Source organism: Coregonus lavaretus (genome assembly GCF_964263955.1).
Source record: "Coregonus lavaretus genome assembly, chromosome: 23".
In the NCBI taxonomy this organism is placed as follows: Eukaryota; Metazoa; Chordata; class Actinopteri; order Salmoniformes; family Salmonidae; genus Coregonus; species Coregonus lavaretus.
Window position 1 is genome coordinate 21836046 of NC_140010.1, and position 23088 is coordinate 21859133.

General features: G+C 42.4%; 1 protein-coding gene across 1 annotated transcript; it reads left to right on the forward strand.

Moving 5' to 3' along the window:
* Positions 1 to 532: 532 nt before the first annotated feature.
* Positions 533 to 22873, forward strand: cdh6 (cadherin 6; the record flags this gene model as incomplete). The annotated part of the gene is made up of 11 exons (XM_084139176.1): positions 533 to 766; positions 8160 to 8454; positions 8665 to 8784; positions 9734 to 9907; positions 13056 to 13243; positions 13442 to 13698; positions 14443 to 14579; positions 16412 to 16533; positions 17191 to 17308; positions 17743 to 17994; positions 20373 to 22873. 11 exons carry the CDS (start codon positions 533 to 535, stop codon positions 20870 to 20872), a joined length of 2397 nt encoding a protein of 798 aa, XP_083995302.1. The 3' UTR covers positions 20873 to 22873.
* Positions 22874 to 23088: the final 215 nt, after the last annotated feature.

Here is a 23088-nt window from a genome sequence, read left to right on the forward strand (position 1 = left end):
AGAGATTAAGAGTAGCCTAGATAGGGAAAGGGGTATTGCCAAAAGTGAGCGAATTGCTCTGTAAGTGTTGTGCTCTCTAAAATAGAGCAGATCATGTGGATTTGGACTATCGATTAATTGATTGGTGTTTTAAGTGCAAACCCTTTTTAGCCTTTTTTTAGTTAAAGACTAATTGGACACAAAAACAAATTATTCTTCCTTTTATCTAAATTAAGGTCAATTAAGGTTGATAGCATGTCATTATTCAGTTGTCTGTCTGTTTTTATGTATTGTTTGTTTTATCTGTATTCAGATCATGATACACATTACTTTTCAAAATGGGTGGAAATTGGAAAACAGAAATGCAATGAGAACAAAATGGTCGCCTCAGTGATAATGTGTCCCTATAATCATTCCTCCTCTTTCCCCCTGACAGGTTCCAACACAGCCATCAAGGAATAGGACTATGAGGGTGAAGCCCAGCTCCCTTATAGGAAGTAAATATCAGGGCAGATAGAGGCTTGGCGTTTTGTGCAAACACCACAGTTCCACTATGAGGACTTGCTCACTGGTCCTGCTATGGGCGTCCCTGTCCCTCTATGTGGATACCATGTCTATTACCAGAAGGACTGTAGTGGAGATGGGAGAGATGGAAGGAGAGGAGGAGGAGGACCGAGATGGAGGAAAGGGAGGGAAGCTACTGAAGCGTTTCAAACGAGGATGGATGTGGAACCAGTTCTTTCTACAGGAGGAGTACACTGGGAGTGACAAGCAGTACATAGGCAAGGTATGTCCTTTTGTCTTATTGCAGTCGTGCACTTCTGAAAGAGCAGTGTGGGGAAAACCCCACTGTCTGCTATTGTTGAATTCTGGCCTTGACATATAGACAATATAAATATTGAGAAATCTCCCAGAGCGTCAAATGTCAATGTCACTGCCTAGTGGGACCACATCATATCCCCCCCACCAGGATTGGGATTTTCTGATGTACCACAACAGCATACATTGCATGTTTTAGAGGCTGGAGAGAGGGGAGCTACTGAAGCTACTGAGGCCCTGTACCCGGTAGTACCCTGTAGTCTCTCACAGTGAGACCCGGCTTCACAGAGAAGCAGAGAGATAATCAAAGATTCAGAGAAAAAAAGGGCAAAGAGAGGGGTGGGGGGGGGTAGAGAGAGAGGAAGAGAAAGGTATTCTGGAGCCACTAGGTATTAGCCCTGGGGAGTGAAGCAGTGCTGTGCAGTGGATTATTTCCATATGCCTTGTAGGAAATGATTCACCTTGTCAGGTCCCTCCTTTTTTTCTCCACCAAGCCTGGCTCTGTGCTGCTATGCATATAATGAGATGTTATCTGTCACATGTGCTTTTCACTGTTCTGTCCTCTCTGATGGGACTGAACAGCCTTGTTGTGTGTTATAGATGTTTAGCCGGACATTGTTTACCACCAACAGCACTGTTGAAATGCATATAAGTTTGCTGTCGTAAAGATGGGACACACACTGAGCATGGTAGAGGATAAAACCCCATTTAATGCCCATTGCTCAGAGTTGCATAATGGCTACTTAGAGGAATAAGAGATGAGATGAGACAGCAACATATGTGCTGAAAGAGGAATTGCAGGTAATATTTGTTACATGTTGGATTTAGGTGATTGAGACATCTGTGGAGGCTACAATCGTTCATCGTTTCTCATGTCAAGGATTTATACCATCTTGTCTTTCTTCTTTTTCAATGACTCTCTCCTTTCTTTCCCTCGATCATTGTGAACTACCGTTTCATTCATGTTCTGAGACTGTCTTGTGCTTTGACATTTAACTAGAAAGGGCTTACTGTGTGTTCTCAATGACAGTGATCAGAGGGCATTGAGAGTGCACTGATGTCAATACTATAATGGCGCCGCAGGAGATGGCTGCCGTTTTACGGGCTCCTAACCAATTGTGCTATTATGTGTGTTTTTTCACGTTATTTGTCACTTATTTTGTACATAATGTTTCTGCCACCGTCTCTTATGACCAAAAAGAGCTTCTGGATATCAGGACGGCGGCATGTGTATATTTATAAACAACAGCTGGTGCACAAAATCTAATATTAAGGAAGTCTCTAGGTTTTCCTCGCCTGAGGTACAGTATCTCATGATAAGCTGTAGACCATACTATTTACCAAGAGAGTTTTAATCTATATTTTTCGTAGCTGTCTATTTACCACCACAAACCAATGCTGGCACAAAGACCGCATTCAATGAGCTGTATAAGGCCTTAAGCAAACAGGAAAACGCTCATCCAGAGGCGGCGCTCCTAGTGGCCGAGGACTTTAATGCAGGGAAACTTAAATCCGTTTTACCTAATTTCTACCACCATGTTAAATGTGCAACCAGAGGGAAATAAACTATAGACCACCTTTACTCCACACACAGAGATGCGTACAAAGCTCTCCCACGCCCTCCATTTGCAAATCTGACCATAATTCTATCCTCCTGATTCCTGCTTACAAGCAAAAATCCCGCTATGCCCTCCGACGAACCATCAAACAGGCAAAGCGTCAATACAGGACTAAGATTGAATCGTACTACACCAGCTCCGACGCTTGTCGGATGTGGCAGGGCTTGCAAACTATTACAGACTACAAAGGAAAGCACAGCCACGAGCTGACCAGTGACACGAGCCTACCAGACAAGCTAAATCACTTCTATGCTTGCTTCGAGGCAAGCAACACTGAAGCATGCATGAGAGCATCAGCTGTTTCTGGACGACTGTGTGATCATGCTATCCGTAGCCAACATTCACAAGGCCGCAAGACTAGACGGATTACCAGGACGTGTATTCCGAGCATGCGCTGAGCATACAAGTGTCTTCACTGACATTTTCAACCTGTCCCTGACTGAGTCTGTAATACCAACGTGTTTCAAGCAGACCACAATAGTCCCTGTGCCCAAGAACACGAAGGTAACCTGCCTAAATGACTACAGACCCATAGCACTCACGTCGGTAGCCATGAAGTGCTTTGAAAGGCTGGTCATGGCTCACATCAACACCATTATCCCAGAAACCCTAGACCCACTCCAATTTGCATACCGCCCCAACATATCCACAGATGATGCAATCTCTATTGCACTCCACACTGCCCTTTCCCACCTGGGCAAAAGGAACACCTACGTGAGAATGCTATTCATTGACTACAGCTCAGCGTTCAACACTGTGGTGCCCTCAAAGCTCATCACTAAGCTAAGGACCCTGGGACTAAACACCTCCCTCTGCAACTGGATCCTGGACTTCCTGACGGGCCGCTCCCAAGTGGTAAGGGTAGGTAACAACACATCTGCCACGCTGATCCTCAACACAGGGGCCCCTCAGGGGTGCATGCTCAGTCCCCTCCTGTACTCCCTGTTCACCCATGACTGCATGGCCTGGCATGACTCCAACACCATCATTAAGTTTGCCGACTACACAACAGTGGTAGGCCTGATCACCGACAACGATGAGACAGCCTATAGGGAGGAGGTCAGAGACCTGGCCGTGTTGTGCCAGGATAACAACCTCTCCCTCAACGTGATCAAGACAAAGGAGATGATTGTGGACTACAGGAAAAGAAGGACTGAGCACGCCCCCATTCTCATCGACAGGGCTGTAGTGGAGCAGGTTGATTGCTTCAAGTTCCTTGGTGTCCACATCACCAACACACTATTATGGTCCAAACACACCAAGACAGTCGTGAAGATGGCCTATTTCCCCTCAGGAGACTGAAAAGATTTGGCGTGGGTCCTCAGATCCTCAAAAAGTTATACAGCTGCACCATCGAGAGCATCCTGACTGGTTGCATCACTGCCTGGTATGGCAACTGCTCGGCCTCCAACCGCAAGGCACTACAGAGGGTAGTGCATATGGCCCAGTACATCACTGGGGCCAAGCTTCCTGACATCCAGGATCTCTATACCAGGCGGTGTCAGAGGAAGGCCCTAAAAATTGTCAAAGACTCCAGCCACCCTAGTCATAGACTGTTCTCTCTGCTACCGCACGGCAAGCGGTACCGGAGCGCCAAGTCTAGGTCCAAAAGGCTTCTTAACAGCTTCTACCCCCAAGCCATAAGACTCCTGAATAGCTAATCAAATGGCTACCCAGACTATTTGCATTGATTTGATTTGATTGATTAATTCAATGAATCTCTGTTTGAAATTTGCAGCAGTGTATCTATATAGACAAATGGAGAGATATACTGTTTGACAGATTAATGGGTATGTAATAAATGTGTGTACTAAATACTATTACAAACCATGTGGTATGATTTTTACTCCATATACAAATCAAGGTGTTGTTAGCAAAGCAAGACCATATTATGGAAAGATGGAATGAGTCACTCACTACTCAGAGACCATCAGTACCCTACCCGTCACCTCCCCTACCTGTCACTCACACTCCACCTCACAGCCCTAATGCAAACTGTAAATCTGGTGTTTCGCAAGCTGGGGTCAATTCCATTTTCATTCCTGTCAGTTAAATTAGATAATGTCATTTCCATGTAAAAGGACCCATGAGCACCAACATGTGACGTTCATAGGAGCATGTCAAATTGGGTGTCACATGTAAGCTAAGAGTCTATATTTTTTTGAAAAATAGGAGCATACAGTAATCCCTCGTTTATCGCGGGGGTTACGTTCCGAAAATGACCCGCGATAAGTGAAATCCGCGAAATAGAAAACTTTTTTTTTTTACAATTAGCAACTATTACATGTATACAAATACAGTGACTCACGTGTAGGCCGTTTCACTGCTCTTCAGACTGGGCCGCTGCATCCTGACTGCGCTCTGCAGTGTTCTCTTCTTCTGAAGCCCGCGGTGCAGGTGTGTTTGTTCGGGAGAAGAACATAGTGATAGGCAGCTGTTGTCGCTCTTTTTTCTTCTTTGCAAAAAGATCCTTGTACACCGACATGCCACCATCGATTACGTTGGAGAACTGTAATGAACGGCTCATCAAAGGGTCCCATTCCTCAGCTACTCGCTTAAGTTCAGTGGCCATTCGCACCATGGTTGCTAAGCGACCAAGCGTTAGTCCTTCCTCCTCATCTCTCGTGTCCTCTTCTCCCTCTTCTCTTTCATCGTCGCTTTGTGGCTTTGTCATTTACCTTCCCTTAGCATGTCCAGAAGTTTAACTTTATCTGAGATAGGTAGCATCTTCCGCCGTTTGGGCCCATCCGCAGGTGCTTTTGTCGGTCCAGGCCGTTTCGTCGACATTATGGGTTTAGGAGATGTTCGAAATTACAAGATAATTTGGCCAACTTAATGTAAATTTGCCAAGCTGTTTTATGTACGTACACATAACTGCACGAGACGACAAAATGATAGCACAATTCGTAGCATGTTTTGATACAAGAAGCGGGAGTGAGTTTTTAGCGAATCAGAATGCAGAGCACAATGCACCAAAAAAAAAAAAATGCATTATGAAAATCCGCGAAATAGCGAATCCGCGATAAGTGAACCGCGAAGTGGCGAGGGATCACTGTATATACATTTTTCAAACATTTCCATCTAAAAATTGTTGAATTAGCAAAGGCCCCTACCAACTAATATAAAAATATACATTTTTATGCCTTCTGTAAGTTTATGAAACATTGTCTTGTGCCTTGATATTCTGTTACCAAACACCCACATATTTTAAAGTTATTTTTTAATTTCTCTCCCTCATAAGGAGGAGGATATTAAAAGTTATCAGAAGTAACAAGTAAAGGTAGACCTATCAATTAGTTATAGTGTTTTTACTGATATAAAGGTTGTTTATTAATTAGTAAGTAATTAAAACTCAAATTGTTGTGACAAAATCGGTTACGGAATTTCTGCAATTGAATTGGGAAATTATAGTAGTCACAAACCACAGTTGGGTTCACAACTTTGGACAGCACAGTACAGTACAGTATAGCACAGTAGAGTACAGTACAGTAAAGAAAAGTAGATTATAGTTCAGTACAGTACAGAAGAGTAGAGTTCAGTACAGTACACAGTAGAGCACACGAGTTGAGTACACTATAATGTACTGTACTTTACTGTACTCTACTGTATGGTACTGAACTCTACTCTACTCTACTGAAGTCTACTGTACTATACTGAACTGAACTCTACTCTACTCTACTCTACTGCACTGTACTCTACTGTACTGAACTGAACTCTCCTGGACTCTTCTACAGTTCTGTGTTGTGCTATACTGTACTCTACTGAGCTCTACTGTGCTGTGCTTTGATGTCCAAACTTGTGAAACATAGACGTCTATGATTGGTTCAGATTTGGTCCGATCCGGACCAACCACATTTGGTCTTGTTTGGGGGCAGAGCTCACTAAAATAATAGCCAGTGTGTAGAATAATACCCAAATATGCAAAGTAGGATATTGCATATTTATTCCTTTGCCTACCTATTTAGGATACATCACCATGAAGAGAATCACATTTATATCTATAATTATGCATTTCTGTGTAGTACAGATCAGGGACCCATGATGAAATTCTGTTACCGGGTGTAAATCCACTTCACTTACTGTAGTTCAATAACCAAAATAGTTTTTTTCAAAGTCAATGTGTCATGTCATAGCTGACACCATTCTTTCTGCAGACATCGTTGAATCTTAATTGGGAGCAGATATTTAACAGAGTTTTTGGAAAACGTGGACACATAACTGGAGGGAGATTTTACCTAAAATCTATACCCAAATTTTGCATCTGCACAGTTCATCCAGTAAATGTGTTTTTGTAAAATTGTTTGTGTAAATTGTTAAAAGTAATCATTGTGCATAGAATTAGTTGTATGGTTTGTTAAACTTTGAAATCAATGGGTCTCAGTGCAATTGCGTTACTGTGGAATTGCCCATAAGGAATTTCCCCATTGGAATACTAGTCCAATCCCTAAGTGGACTGTTGAATGCAGTTATTGTATCGTAGATACACTACGTGACCAAAAGTATGTGGACACCTGCTTGTTGAACATCTGATTCCAAAATCATGGCCATTAATATGGAGTTGGTCCCCCCTTTGCTGCTATAACTGCCTCCACTCTTCTGGGAAGGCTTTTCACTAGATGTTGGAACATTGCTGCAGGGACTTGCTTCCATTCAGCCACAAGAGCATTAGTGAGGTCGGGCACTGAAGTTGGGCAATTAGGCCTGGCTCGCAGTCGGCGTTTCAATTAATCCCAAAGGTGTTCAATGGGGTTGAGGTCAGGGCTCTGTGCAGGCCAGTCAAGTTCTTCCACACCAATCTCGACAAATTGTTTCTGTATGGACCTCGCTTTGTGCATGGGGGGCATTGTCATGCTGAAACAGGAAAAGGCTTTCCCAAACTGTTGCCACAAAGTTGGAAGCACAGAATTGTCTAGAATGTCATTGTATGCTGTAGCATTAAGATTTCCCTTCACTGGAACTAAGGGGCCTAGCCCCAACAATGGCACTATGCATTCGGGGAGGTAGCGTTCTCCTGGCATCCGCCAAACCAAGATTTGTCCGTCGGACTGCCAGATGGTTAAGTGTGATTCATCACTCCAGAGAACGCGTTTCCACTGCTCCAGAGTCCAATGGCTGCGAGCTTTACACAACTCCAGCCGATGCTTGGCATTGGTGATCTTAGGCTTGTGTGTGGCTGCTCGGCCATGGAAACCCATATCATGAAGCTGCCGAGGAACAGTTATTGTGCTGACGTTGCTTCCAGAGGATGTTTGGAACTCGGTAGTGAGAGTTGCAACCAAGGACAGATTCTTTTTATGAGCTACGCGCTTCAGCAATCGGCGGTCCCGTTCTGTGAGCTTATGTGGCTTACCACGTTGCGGCTGAGCCGTTGTTGCTCCTAGACGTTTCCACTTCACAATAACCACTTACAGTTGACCGGGGCAACTCTAGCAGGACTGAAACTTGACAAGCTGACTTGTTGGAAGGGTGGCATCCAATGACTGTGCCACGTTGAAAGTCAGTGAGCTCTTCAGTAAGGCCATTCTACTGCCAATGTTTGTCTATGGAGATTGCATTGCAGTGTGCTCGATTTTATACACCTGTCAACAACGGGTGTGGCTGAAATAGCCGAATCCACTAATTTGAAGGAGCGTCCACATACTTTTGTACATATAGTGCAGTAAAAATCTGGTATTTGCCTTGCTGGACCAATTTCTCCCAGGAGACAAATATGTTGACTATTCTTTTGATTTTCTATGGCAGCTCCAATCCGACATGGACAGGGGGGATGGAACCCTGAAATACATTCTAAGCGGGGACGGGGCTGGAGACATATTTACCATTGATGAAAACAATGGTGACCTCCATGCCAATAAGAGACTGGACAGAGAGGAGAAGGCCTTCTATACCCTCCGAGCCACCGTGGTCAACAAGAACACAGGCATGAAACTGGAGCCGGAGACAGAGTTCATTGTTAAACTCCATGACATCAACGACAACGAGCCCAAATTCACTAAGGAGCTTTACACTGCCAGAGTACCTGAGAGGTCCAATATAGGTATGTGCTCTTTCACTTTAATTTGACATGTCAAGGTCATGACCTTTCAATTTACGTTTTAAATCCCTTTGATGATAAAATATCAGTACGATTTCAAGGTCAATGGTGCCTTAAAGTGTAAAATATGTACCATGAATGGTTTTGACAGTTGATGTGAGTTATTATTCTTCCTCAGCAATTAACAAAACCTTTTTTATCTTCCATTCTCAGGTACTTCAGTCACCCAGGTGACAGCCACGGACGCAGACGACAGCATGTACGGGAACAGCGCTAAACTACGATACAGCATCAGCCAGGGGCACCCGTACTTCTCAGTGGAACATGACACAGGTCCGTCTGTCTGCCTGCCTGCCTTCATGTCTTTCTGTCTGTCTGTCTCTCTGTGCATCTGTCTGTCTGAAAAAGCAGCAATGCTGTTTTATCCCTCAAAGCAATTATTATTACAATGAAGCGAGAGACGGTAATGCAATGTAATGTTCAGAGTCAGACTTCCAGAGCCATTACTATTCTTTGCCCCCATTTTCCAAAGTAGACTGTAACATTGAATCATTTCTAATGTGCACTCTGGAACATCTCCCACTGCTGGTTCTGTGTTTAAACAAAAGGGAAATGGAAACAAAAAAGCCTCCAACTGGCAGATTATTGTGTGGCTTAACAGCGATATGGTTTATCCCTGATGTGACATGGACGATGATGTCCCCGTCACACCAGAGGACATGAAATCCTACGAGTTTTGGAAAAAATAGATGTTTCTGAGGGTTAATCTGAAAACAGTCATATTATAGATTAAAGAACACATTCAAACAAGCCAAGCCAGGCCAGACAGTATTGTGTAGGATGGATGTTGGGTCAGTTGCCATTTTCACTATCCCATCAAAATAATTAGGTTAAATACAGTAGTAAATGTTTCTTGTTAAATCCTACCATGAGGTCTTAGCAATGTGAAACTGTTTTTATTTTCTGATGTGGTGACCATTTCTTTGCAGGAGGTCACCACCTCTCTTATACCAGTCATAAACATTATAATTACCAATGGGAGTAATGTAACTAACTAAAGTATTTGCTGATACATTAGTTAAATCAAGGACACCTACATAAATTAGGTCACTCTCAGACTATACCCACATCACTTAAATCTGTTTGACATGGTGGCACCATGAGAAATCCCTACAGCCCTACAGGACCAGAGAAGGAGAAATGTGCTTAGCTAGCTAATTAACAATAATTCTCATTATATTATATGACACATTAATATTGTGTTCCTCTGGTTTGTCCTCAGGCATCATCCGGACAGCCCTGGGGCCTGGAGAGATGGACCGGGAGAAGCGGGAGCACTACCAGGTAGTGATTGAGGCCAAGGACATGGCGGGCCAGAGGGGAGGCTTAACCGGGACAACCACGATCAATATCACCCTGACCGACGTCAACGACAACCCCCCACGCTTCTCCCAGAGTGAGTACTGAGTACAGTGACTGGTATTATACTGGTGCTTGAAGTAGTAATTAGTAATGGTATTCATAGTAGTCCTAATATTAGTGGTAGTGTCAGTGAGTGACATGTTGGGAACAAGAATCAGTTTTTTAGCCGTGTCATTGTGCTGTGTGTATGAGTGAAGGCGTCAGCATACTTCAGTTCGGCTGGAGCCTAGCTGAACTCGGCTAGCCGAACCGAACGAGTGTGCTCGCATACTCCCTTAAAAGACCTTTGCTTGAAAAATGAGAAAAAAGCGTCTATAGTACTGTTTGTCCATTTTGAGACGGCGTAGCCAGTATACGCTTTCTTCAAAATAGTCAGAATTAATCTAAGATAACTCAAGAAATCTGTCATTAATTTTGACGCTTTTGCAGAGTAGATCTTAGTCGCGCAATTTTACATCTAACTCAGATGTTTGGTGCAGTATTTCTCAATGAAAACATGTGCATGAAAACGAGTCGTCGAGACTTTATTGAAGAATCCCTACTGTTGACCCATCACTGACGAAGGGGCGTAGACTTCGGCTTCGAACTTCAACTCGCCCAAACAGACGAAAAAAACCCTCACCCAAGTCCAAAACGACAAAAACCATCAGAAAATGACATCATTATACATTATATGAACAAACCTCTACCGAACTGTTTCTCTCTTCACTCTCTCTCTCTCTCTCTCTCTCTCTCTCTCTCTCTCTCTCTCTCTCTCTCTCTCTCTCTCTCTCTCTCTCTCTCTCTCTCTCTCTCTCTCTCCTCTCTCTCTCTCTCTCTCTCTCTCTCCTCTCTCTCTCTCTCTCTCTCTCTCTCTCTCTCTCTCTCTCTCTCTCTCTCTCTCTCTCTCTCTCTCTCTCTCTCTCTCTCTCTCTCTCTCTCTCTCTCTCTCTCTCTCTCTCTCTCTCTCTCTCTCTCTCTCTCTCTCTCTCTCTCTCTCTCTCTCTCTCTCTCCCTCTCTCCATGCACACACATTTACACTCTGTCCTACAAATTGAAAACACTCTGGAATCTGTTTGACAGATTGCTTTTGGCATTACTATTCTGTTTAAGTCCAATGGTTGGATGGCGGAAACTAAAGGGAAAAAAAAGGTCTGAACCACTCCACCTTCACATCTCTCTCTCCCACTTAGTCAGTTAATGACACCTTACAGCAGGAAGCTTACACCACCAGTCAGCACCATGCTTGGTGGAAACATACTATCTAATTGGTCACCATGAGCAGAAGGTTAACACCACTAGCACTGCTGAAGTGCAGTGATACAGATTCACACACAGTGTCTTCAGAAAGTTTTCACACCCCTTGACTTTTTCCACATTTTGTTATGTTACATTCTGAATTTAAAATGGATTAAATTTAGATGTTGTGTCACTGTTCTACACACAATACCCCATAATGTCAAAGTGGAATTATGTTTTTACACATTTTCACAAATTAATAAAAAAAATAATAGCTGAAATGTCTTGAGTCAATAAGTATTCAACACTGGCAAGCCTAAATAAGGTCAGGAGTAAAAATGTGCTTAACAAGTCACATAATATAGTAAGTTGCATGGACTCACTCTATGTGCAATAATGGTGTTTAACATGATTTTTGAATGACTACCCCATCTCTGTACCCCACACATACAATTATCTGTAAACTCCCTGAATCAAGCAGTGAATTTCAAGCACAGATTCAACCACAAAGACCAGGGAGGTTTTCTAATGGCTCGCAAAGAAGGGCACCTGTAATATCCCTTTGAGCATGGTGAAGTTATTAATTACACTTTGGATGGTGTATCAATACACCCAGTCACTACAAAGATACAGGCGTCCTTCCTAACTCAGTTGAAGGAGAGGAAGGAAAATGCTCAGGGATTTCACCCTGAGACCAATGGTGACTTTAAACCAGTTACAGAGTTAAATGGCTGTGATAGGAGAAAACGTAGGATGGATCAACAACATTGGAGTTACTCCACAATACTAACCTAAATGACAGAGTGAAAAGAAGGAAGCCTGTACGGAAACAACATATTCCAAAACATGCATCCTGTTTGCAGTAATGCACTAAAGTAATACTGCAAAAAATGTGGCAAACCAATTAACTTTTTGTCCTGAATACAAAGCATTATGTTTGGGTCAAATCCCACAAAACACATCACTAAGTGCCACACTTCATATTTTCAAGCATGGTGGTGGCTGCATCATGTTATGGGTATTCTTGTCATCGGCAAGGACTAGGGAATTTTTTAGGATAAAAAGAAAAGGCAAAGTCCTAGAGGAAGATATGGTTCAGTCTGCTTTCCAACAGACACTGGGAGACAAATTCAACTTTCAGCAGGACAATAACCGAAAGCGCAAGGCCAAATATACACTGGAGTTACTTACCAAGACGACATTGAATGTTCTTGAGGGGCTTAGTTACAGTTTTGACTTAAATCGGCTTGAAAATCTATGGCAAGACTTGAAAATGGCTGTCTAGCAATAATCAACAACCAACTTGACAGAGCTTGAAGAATTGTAAAAATAATAATGGGCAAGTATTGTACAATCCATGTTTGCAAAGCTATGAGAGACTTACCCAGAAAAATGCAAAGCTGTAATCGCTGCCAAAGGTGATTCTAACATGTATTGACTCAGGGGGTTAAATACTTTTCTAATCAAAAATATTTTGTTTTCCATTAATATTTTACTTCCATAAATGTTTTACTTTGACATAACAGAGTATTTTGTGTAGATCGTTGACAAAAAAATGACAATTAAATCAATTTTAATCCCACTTTGTAACACAACAAAATGTGGAAAAAGTCAAGGGGGGGTGAATACTTTCTGAAGGCAAATGTGTTAGTGTCAGAAACATAGATGTGTGGATGAGGAGCTGGCACAGAAAACAACTCACTCACCATGCCAGAGGAAGACCAACAACCTCTTCTATTTGTGACAAGCTTATGCAATTCTGTCTCATGGTTCCAGGCCATTCTGGCTCTGTTTCGTTAACATACTTTCCTTCTTCTCTCCAACATAATTACTGACGCAAATAGTTTTGAGTTTTTGTGAAATCGCAGTAAATGTTGCCGATATTCCAATCTAAAGTTCTGTAGATCTCAAGTTCATACAGAACATTCTTGATTTACATGTGTCTGTTTATGTTCATGTTCCAGGTATATATCAGTTCAGCGTTCCAGAATCCATGAAAGCTGGAACTCCTGTTGGGAGAATCACAGCAGTGGATAAAGACCTTGGGAAGAATGCAGAGATGTACTACAACGTTGTCGGCGGGGACGGCTTGGGCATGTTCGATGTCATCACAGACAAAGACTCACAGGAAGGCATCATTACTGTTGGAAAGGTAACAGCCGTTACTCCTGTAAATGACATCTACTGTATAGTCACACATAACTATAGGACCTGCTTTGTTAGACCTGAGGTCATCAGACCATCATAAACTCTATTACTGTATCTGTTATTTCAAAACATCCGTACTGCATCAGTGCAGAATATGACTCCCCTACCATGTTCTATTGTCCCTGTGTCCCTGTCCCTACAGCCATTGGACTATGAAAAGACCCGGTCCTACACACTGGAGATCCAGGTACAGAATACTCAGACCTTGGACACTCGCTTCCTGGGGTACCTACCCACCAAGGACATGGCCACAGTCAGGATCGGTATAGAGGATGTGGATGAGCCTCCTCTGTTTGAGAGAGCCAGCTACGTGATGGAGGTGAAGGAGGATGCAGCCGTGGGTATTGCAGTAGGGTCTGTCAGGGCCATGGACCCGGATGGATACAACAGCCCTGTCAGGTTAGTTAGAGCACTGCTTTGCTTTCCCTTTAGCCCGCCCACTCATTTCTTCCTACCACCCACAGGTAATGGGGAGATTGGTTATAGTCATTTGTATCATTGGTCATTTGATGGATGTTAAAGGTTATGTTATAGTAATTTTGGAACTGTAGAATAATTAGAGTTGAATAGGTCATCTCATTAAATTGGGAGTCTAGAAGAAGTCGTGTCCATAATGAGCGAAGCGCAAGGTGTGTGTTCTGCACCATCTCCACACACACTCTTTTTAGTGAGTTCTTCTCAATGTCCAAAGTCTCTTAATTACCACTCCTCATGGAAATACACTGAAAGGGCATCTAGTATAAATGTAATAACAGGATCATTGCGTAATCTGCTGGATGATAAAACTGATAGGGCTGGTCTGGTCTTGTGCCACTGTTCAGAGCTGTTCCCTCTCCAGGACAGGTATGAAAATAGAGTGATATAAGTCCCAATGGCTGTTTAGGGCAGATCCTCTGGGCGTGCAGTATTCCGAATCAACTGCTGTTATCATACAGAGAGGGCAGAGAATGGAGAGTGGATTGAAAAAGTATTAAACTTATTGAGCGAAAAGGGGGTGTCAAGTACAGTAGAAGAGGTTGTTGGGGAGTGGTAGAAAATAGAAGAAGTGTATTGTTTTTAAAGCCTGTAGTAAACCCTCTTGAATATTTGACAAACCTCCATGCTTTCAATCATTGTCTTACATTTTGTGTATCTATCGTACAGGTACTCCATTGATCGTCGCACAGATCTGGACCGGCTTTTTAACGTGCATTCTGGGAATGGGTCCATATTTATCACAAGACCTCTCGACCGAGAAGAAGCTGCCTGGCACAACATTTCTGTTATCGCAACTGAGTTCAGTAAGTCTTTCTCAGGCAACTTTATCATGCACATGAATTCACAATACAAACAGTTCAATTATTTTATTCTGCCCTGTTTTGATACATAAAAATATATATATATACAGTGGGGAAAAAAAGTATTTAGTCAGCCACCAATTGTGCAAGTTCTCCCACTTAAAAAGATGAGAGAGGCCTGTAATTGTCATCATAGGTACAGTGGGGGAAAAAAGTATTTAGTCAGCCACCAATTGTGCAAGTTCTCCCAGAGAGGCCTGTAATTTTCATCATAGGTACACGTCAACTATGACAGACAAAATGAGAAAAAAAATTCCAGAAAATCACATTATAGGATTTTTAATGAATTTATTTGCAAATTATGGTGGAAAATAAGTATTTGGTCAATAACAAAAGTTTTGTCAATACTTTGTTATATACCCTTTGTTGGCAATGACACAGGTCAAACGTTTTCTGTAAGTCTTCACAAGGTTTTCACACACTGTTGCTGGTATTTTGGCCCATTCCTCCATGCAGATCTCCTCTAGAGCAGTGATGTTTTGGGGCTGTCGCTGGGCAACACGGACTTTCAACTCCCTCCAAAGATTTTCTATGGGGTTGAGATCTGGAGACTGGCTAGGCCACTCCAGGACCTTGAAATGCTTCTTACGAAGCCACTCCTTCGTTGCCCGGGCGGTGTGTTTGGGATCATTGTCATGCTGAAAGACCCAGCCACGTTTCATCTTCAATGCCCTTGCTGATGGAAGGAGGTTTTCCCTCAAAATCTCACGATACATGGCCCCATTCATTCTTTCCTTTACACGGATCAGTCGTCCTGGTCCCTTTGCAGAAAAACAGCCCCAAAGCATGATGTTTCCACCCCCATGCTTCACAGTAGGTATGGTGTTCTTTGGATGCAACTCAGCATTCTTTGTCCTCCAAACACGACGAGTTGAGTTTTTACCAAAAAGTTATATTTTGGTTTCATCTGACCATATGACATTCTCCCAATCCTCTTCTGGATCATCCAAATGCACTCTAGCAAACTTCAGACGGGCCTGGACATGTACTGGCACTGCAGGATTTGAGTCCGTGGTGGCGTAGTGTGTTACTGATGGTAGGCTTTGTTACTTTGGTCCCAGCTCTCTGCAGGTCATTCACTAGGTCCCCCCGTGTGGTTCTGGGATTTTTGCTCACCGTTCTTGTGATCATTTTGACCCCACGGGGTGAGATCTTGCGTGGAGCCCCAGATCGAGGGAGATTATCAGTGGTCTTGTATGTCTTCCATTTCCTAATAATTGCTCCCACTGTTGATTTCTTCAAACCAAGCTGCTTACCTATTGCAGATTCAGTCTTCCCAGCCTGGTGCAGGTCTACAATTTTGTTTCTGGTGTCCTTTGACAGCTCTTTGGTCTTGGCCATAGTGTAGTTTGGAGTGTGACTGTTTGAGGTTGTGGACAGGTGTCTTTTATACTGATAACAAGTTCAAACAGGTGCCATTAATACGGGTAACGAGTGGAGGACAGAGCAGCCTCTTAAAGAAGAAGTTACAGGTCTGTGAGAGCCAGAAATCTTGCTTGTTTGTAGGTGACCAAATACTTATTTTCCACCATAATTTGCAAATAAATTCATTAAAAATCCTACAATGTGATTCTCAGGATTTTTTTTTCTCAATTTGTCTGTCATAGTTGACGTGTACCTGTGATGAAAATTACAGGCCTCTCTCATCTTTTTAAGTGGGAGAACTTGCACAATTGGTGGCTGACTAAATACTTTTTTCCCCCACTGTATATATATAATTATTTATTACAGCTATTATTCATAATTGGTTTTTGATGTGTATGTTTTCTTTACAGACAAACCTCTGCAGACCAGTCGGGTGCCTGTTTATATCCGTCTTCTAGATGTCAACGACAACGCACCCACGTTCGCCTCTTTCTACGAGACGTTTGTTTGTGAAAAGACCAAGGCTGGACAGGTACGGAACACGGATCTTCCACTTAGGTCCCATGACAGATAGTGATTAACATGAATTCATTATTCTCGCTGCTATAATTACTCCATATCATTGTGACATCTAGAGGTTCTACCATAGGTTATATGCCCAAGAATACCACAAATGGGGATAAAGTATTGTGATGAGTACTATATTCCTCTGGGGAAGTGATTGGTCTCCAGGGTCTACTTTCTGTGGCAGCTGATGAGATGATCTGTCAAGGCAGGTGACAGTAGCTGTCACACATCAAGGACATGTTTCAATAGGTGCCCACCACATGTCTATTCCTCCCTCTCCTTTTATCCCTCCTTCTTCCCTCTGTCATTATTCATAATTAATTCAGAGGCCCATCCTTGGTTCTTCTGTGTTTGTGTTTGCTGCCCTCCTGTTTACCATGCAAGGTCCCATGAGAGTAGTCAATACAATCATCCACAATGGATCTTCCCCAATGGTTATTTATTTATGTCATTAATTAAATAAACATATCAATCTGTCTATATGCATGGTCTCTAGCCTACAAGTTTAGCCTCCAATTTTCGTCAATATCGCAAGCCTGGAAAACCAAAGAGTACCTTGCTATCTGACAGCACACATTTTCTATTTAAAATATGAATCCGTTTTTGTTTATCCTGTAAACAGAAGATCCAGACGGTGAGTGCTGTGGATGCAGATGACCCTGCAGGTGGACACAAGTTCTTCTTCAGTCTGGCTACGGAGGGAGCTTACAGAGGCAACTTCACAGTCAGAGACAATGGAGGTGAGTACTGTACTGTAGGATCTCTTTGGGTCTCTATCATACACAGTCAACATCTGATATTATATGTAGGTCTCTATCACACACAGTCAACACCTGATTATTTATATTTTTTATATTTTTTATTTAATTTTTTTATCTTTAACTTTACATTGTTGGAAATGGACCTTAAGTAAGCATTTCACTGTTAGTCTACACCTGTTGTCTACGAAGCATGTGACAAATACAATTTGATTTGATATTATAGTAAACATGTTATAATGCCTAATAGCATACATGTTTATGGCACCTTGTGGATAATCCAATGAATCCACGCTGGAAGACAATTCTGCGATCTGTGTGCAATCAGTCACCCTTCATAGCAACATAACGCACTATAATGTGGCTGTTACATCCGTCTTTAACATGTGCGTTAAATGTATTTTGTTTCCCTCTAGATAACACAGCTGGCGTCCTAACCCGGCGCTCCAGCTACAGCCGACTGCACAAGAGCGTCTACCTGGTTCCCATGGTGATCACAGATGGGGACTTCCCCATGCAGAGCAGCACAGGGACGCTGACGGTGCGTGTGTGCACCTGCGACCGCGAAGGCAACATGGAGCTGTGCAACGCCGAGGCCCAGACCAGCTCAGCTGGACTCAGTACCGGGGCCCTGGTGGCTATCCTGCTTTGTGTTATCATCCTCCTCAGTGAGTATAGCTGTCTGTATGTCTGTCTATCTGTTTATCTGGCTGGCTGTCTGGCTGTGTGAGTATATTGATTGAGTCCTCATTGAGTATAGCTGTCTGTTTGTCTGGCTCTGGCTCTGACCATCTCCATCTCCTAATTAGTCATTCACATGAATGTACAGTATGGAAAATATCTCTCTTTAATAAGAAATTCCACAGGTTCTAGTGTAGTTGCTATATTTTAGATTTTCAATTTGACCTTTCTGTATACAGTGGGGGAAAAAAAGTATTTAGTCAGCCACCAATTGTGCAAGTTCTCCCACTTAAAAAGATGAGAGGCCTGTAATTTTCATCATAGGTACACGTCAACTATGACAGACAAAATTAGAAAAAAAAATCCAGAAAATCACATTGTAGGATTTTTTATGAATTTATTTGCAAATTATGGTGGAAAATAAGTATTTGGTCAATAACTAAAGTTTCTCAATACTTTGTTATATACCCATTGTTGGCAATGACACAGGTCAAACGTTTTCTGTAAGTCTTCACAAGGTTTTCACACACTGTTGCTGGTATTTTGGCCCATTCCTCCATGCAGATCTCCTCTAGAGCAGTGATGTTTTGGGGCTGTCGCTGGGCAACACGGACTTTCAACTCCCTCCAAAGATTTTCTATGGGGTTGAGATCTGGAGACTGGCTAGTCCACTCCAGGACCTTGAAATGCTTCTTACGAAGCCACTCCTTCGTTGCCCGGGCGGTATGTTTGGGATCATTGTCATGCTGAAAGACCCAGCCACGTTTCATCTTCAATGCCCTTGCTGATGGAAGGAGGTTTTCACTCAAAATCTCACGATACATGGCCCCATTCATTCTTTCCTTTACACGGATCAGTCGTCCTGGTCCCTTTGCAGAAAAACAGCCCCAAAGCATGATGTTTCCACCCCCATGCTTCACAGTAGGTATGGTGGTCTGTGGATGCAACTCCGCATTCTTTGTCCTCCAAACACGACGAGTTGAGTTTTTACCAAAAAGTTATATTTTGGTTTCATCTGACCATATGACATTCTCCCAATCCTCTTCTGGATCATCCAAATGCACTCTAGCAAACTTCAGACGGGCCTGGACATGTACTGTGTGGTTCTGGGATTTTTGCTCACCGTTCTTGTGATCATTTTGACCCCACGGGGTGAGATCTTGCGTGGAGCCCCAGATCGAGGGAGATTATCAGTGGTCTTGTATGTCTTCCATTTCCTAATAATTGCTCCCACTGTTGATTTCTTCAAACCAAGCTGCTTACCTATTGCAGATTCAGTCTTCCCAGCCTGGTGCAGGTCTACAATTTTGTTTCTGGTGTCCTTTGACAGCTCTTTGGTCTTGGCCATAGTGTAGTTTGGAGTGTGACTGTTTGAGGTTGTGGACAGGTGTCTTTTATACTGATAACAAGTTCAAACAGGTGCCATTAATACGGGTAACGAGTGGAGGACAGAGCAGCCTCTTAAAGAAGAAGTTACAGGTCTGTGAGAGCCAGAAATCTTGCTTGTTTGTAGGTGACCAAATACTTATTTTCCACCATAATTTGCAAATAAATTCATTAAAAATCCTACAATGTGATTTTCTGGATTTTTTTTCTCTCAATTTGTCTGTCATAGTTGACGTGTACCTATGATGAAAATTACAGGCCTCTCTCATCTTTTTAAGTGGGAGAACTTGCACAATTGGTGGCTAACTAAATACTTTTTTCCCCACTGTATCACCTGAATGTGTACACATACGAGTGTGCGCACACACACAGGCACTTCTAAGAAAAGCCCTAAATTCCCCAGCCTATTTCACTCTTGGCTGTGTACTGTAAACGTGTTATTTATGTAGGATCAAAACAAGTCCAACGGGATTCAGATTGTAGACAGGATAGTAAATCTACAGGACTGGCAGTAAAAATACCCCCTGATACACCAGGAGTTAGTTTAATGAAAAATAATGTAATGCGATTACCCCAATATATTACTTCAGCACCATTAACTACATATAATGTAAATGTATTTATTAAACATGGCACCATTTCCTGGTTATTTATAAGTTACTAGTTGCAATCTCATTGCAATGTTAAAATAAAATAAAAATCAGCATCTCAACTGCAGTCGTTTCTAAATTGTTACTGGGCTGTAGTACTGGGCTGCATGAAGCAGCCCGTGTTCTAATACAGTGTTCACTGCAGCATGAGCAATGAGATAAGATGAAATTAACCAGCCCTGAACAGCAAACCTCTTGCTAACGCTGCCTCTCTCTCTCTCCATCTATCTGTGTCTATCTCTGTCTCTCTCTCCCTGTATGTCTCTATCTCTGTCTCTCTCTCCCTGTATGTCTCTATCTCTGTCTCTCTCTCCCTCTCTGTTTCTCAGTGATCGTAGTTCTGTTTGCGGTACTGAAGAGGCAGAAGGAAAAGGAGCCTCTGATCATCTCTAAAGAGGACGTGCGAGACAACGTGGTCAGCTACAACGACGAGGGGGGCGGAGAGGAGGACACCCAGGCCTTCGACATCGGGGCTCTGCGTAACCCAGAGGCCATCGAGGAGAGCAAGCAGAGGCGGGACATCATCCCCTCAGACACTCTGTACCCCCCTCTCAGACGGACAGCCATCCCGTCGCGGGACAACGCCGATGTCCGGGACTTCATAAACCAACGGGTGCAGGATAACGACAATAATCCCACCGCCCCCCCTTATGACTCTCTGGCCACATATGCCTACGAGGGAACCGGTTCAGTGGCTGAGTCTCTCAGCTCCCTGGGGTCAGCTTCCTCTGAAGGGGACCAGGACTACAACTACCTCAGTGACTGGGGGCCCCGCTTCAGGAAACTGGCTGACATGTACGGGGCTGAGGACAGCGACCGTGACTCCTAACACACTACTTGACCTGTTTCTGGGGCCTGAGCTAGGAGGATGAACTATGAACTATAACTGACTGTAATCTCTCTTCTCAAAAGATGAGGACACATGTTGCAGGCCAAGTTTTTTACAAAGTGCCCTTTTATTTCTTCCAACGCAACTATAGGCCATAGCTCTTTCTGATGGCCAGACCAGACAGAGCTGTGTGGATTATTTTTGAAACTATTTTACTGCAAGGCCGACCTTTCCAGAGAAGGTGAACTTCAGTTTATGATCCTGAGTTCAATGTCAAAAGAAACTATAAATTGATACATTTATTTGTATTTTCTGGTTACATCTGTATCTATATGCTGCATTGGAAGGGATTACACATGACTCTGAATACTTCTGTGTATTCTTGAGAGATATCTCCTATAGTTTCTCTGTACTGTTACCGAAGTGCAGTATGTTGGACTTTGTATATTTTAGTGTTTTAGTGAAATGGAACTTTGCTTTTCCAGGAACAAGGAACTGGAATCTCTTAAAGTAATTCCTCGAACCTTATTTTGAAATGTCCAAATTCTTTAAATAGAAGAAAAGCCCAGGACCAAAATAAAACATTGCTTCATGAATGTTTACGGAATTTAAGAATGGGCAGCCACTCTGTACTTACTCCATTCCCCTATCAAGCCTTCTGTTGCACAGAAAGTTCACTATTCCAATTTGAAGTTGTTTGTTTATGTTGCCAATCATTTATTATGTGATCAATCAATTTTTTGGAATTGTATCCAAGAGGAACTCTCTGAAGACACAAGGACTGTATGTGTGTATCTCTGCACGTGATGATGACTGAAGAAATGGATGGAGATGAGGTTTGATGCTCCAAGATTTACAGCGAATTTCAGCAACGTCTGACAACATCGACATAATCCATCATAAATCAATAATGGTCATATTAGACATGTTTATGGTCCCAGCGATATATACACATATGTCTTACTTACATAAATTCTGCACAAAAAGCCTACAAGGTGAATGAGCATACCATTCGTATTATCTTACATAATAGTACTTACCAAGGAAAACAATAATTCTTAAACACAATATCCGACTCATGTATTTGATTAGCTAACACAACATGTAGACTCAGCATTGGATTTGATGCGCCGTCACATGGCACAAAGTACTTATTTAACAGTTTTAGGAAGGACGACTAAATATGTCTCATATGAAGAGTTCAGGGAGTTTTATCTGTAGGTGGAGAGAGATTACTTCATATTATTGTTGGATATGGCGCTTCTATGGACAGTAGGGAAGGGGGTTTAAAACATTTCCATTAATGCATCACACAACATGTATGATGACAATGGCTGGCTTCTTTACAGAGAGAAAGCATTTACATGAAGAATTACCTAACATCCTTGAAATGAACCAAAACTATAGAAAGCATCTGAAGTAAATATTTCATTTAGCCATGTGTTGTCTAATTGTTCTGTTCTCTCTGTGACAATATTGAATGATAATGCTTTTCACTCTCTGAACTCATATCATACTAAGTAGCTAAGCAAACATAAGCAATCACTCCAAAACAACTCTATCATTAAAGAAGTTAAGACGGGATCCTAAGGATCAATTACAGCTGATCTTCGACTTTGAAAGTGTTTGCGGATAATTATGTGTTTTATTTGGGTACATCATTCTGATTTGACATCAGAACTTTTCTCTGTAAAATTGTTTGACTAAATAATGGTATATACTGTGGTTGAAACTGTGCTTTGTGGCAGTGATTTGGGAGCGTAGCTGATGTTCATGATGTACTACTCTGCTTTTTATGTTGTGATTTTCATTGTACCAAATATTTATAGGACACATGCTGAATTAATATTGTTGAATCACAAGCATCCAACCAATATCGCTGTTTTTGATGTATTTTGGAGTTGTACGACTAAATGTGGACACTACAGGCTACAGTACGTCATACTATGATGTATTAACAATTGTCACATTTTACCATAATAAACCTTTCCAGTAAACTACAAAAGAAATGCTAATCGAATTACATTAAAAGTGAAATTCAGCAACTCCTGGAGTACAGTTGAAGAAAACTGCTTCTGGTCCTCCAAGACCTGCTGAATTTCCTCTTAGATTCAGTTTGCTCCTCAACTCATGCAACTTGGTTGGAGAGCGAGGTAGTGGCAGTATTCCTTTCCCATTGCATCTAATTTAATTAACTCGGCTACAATACTACTGTA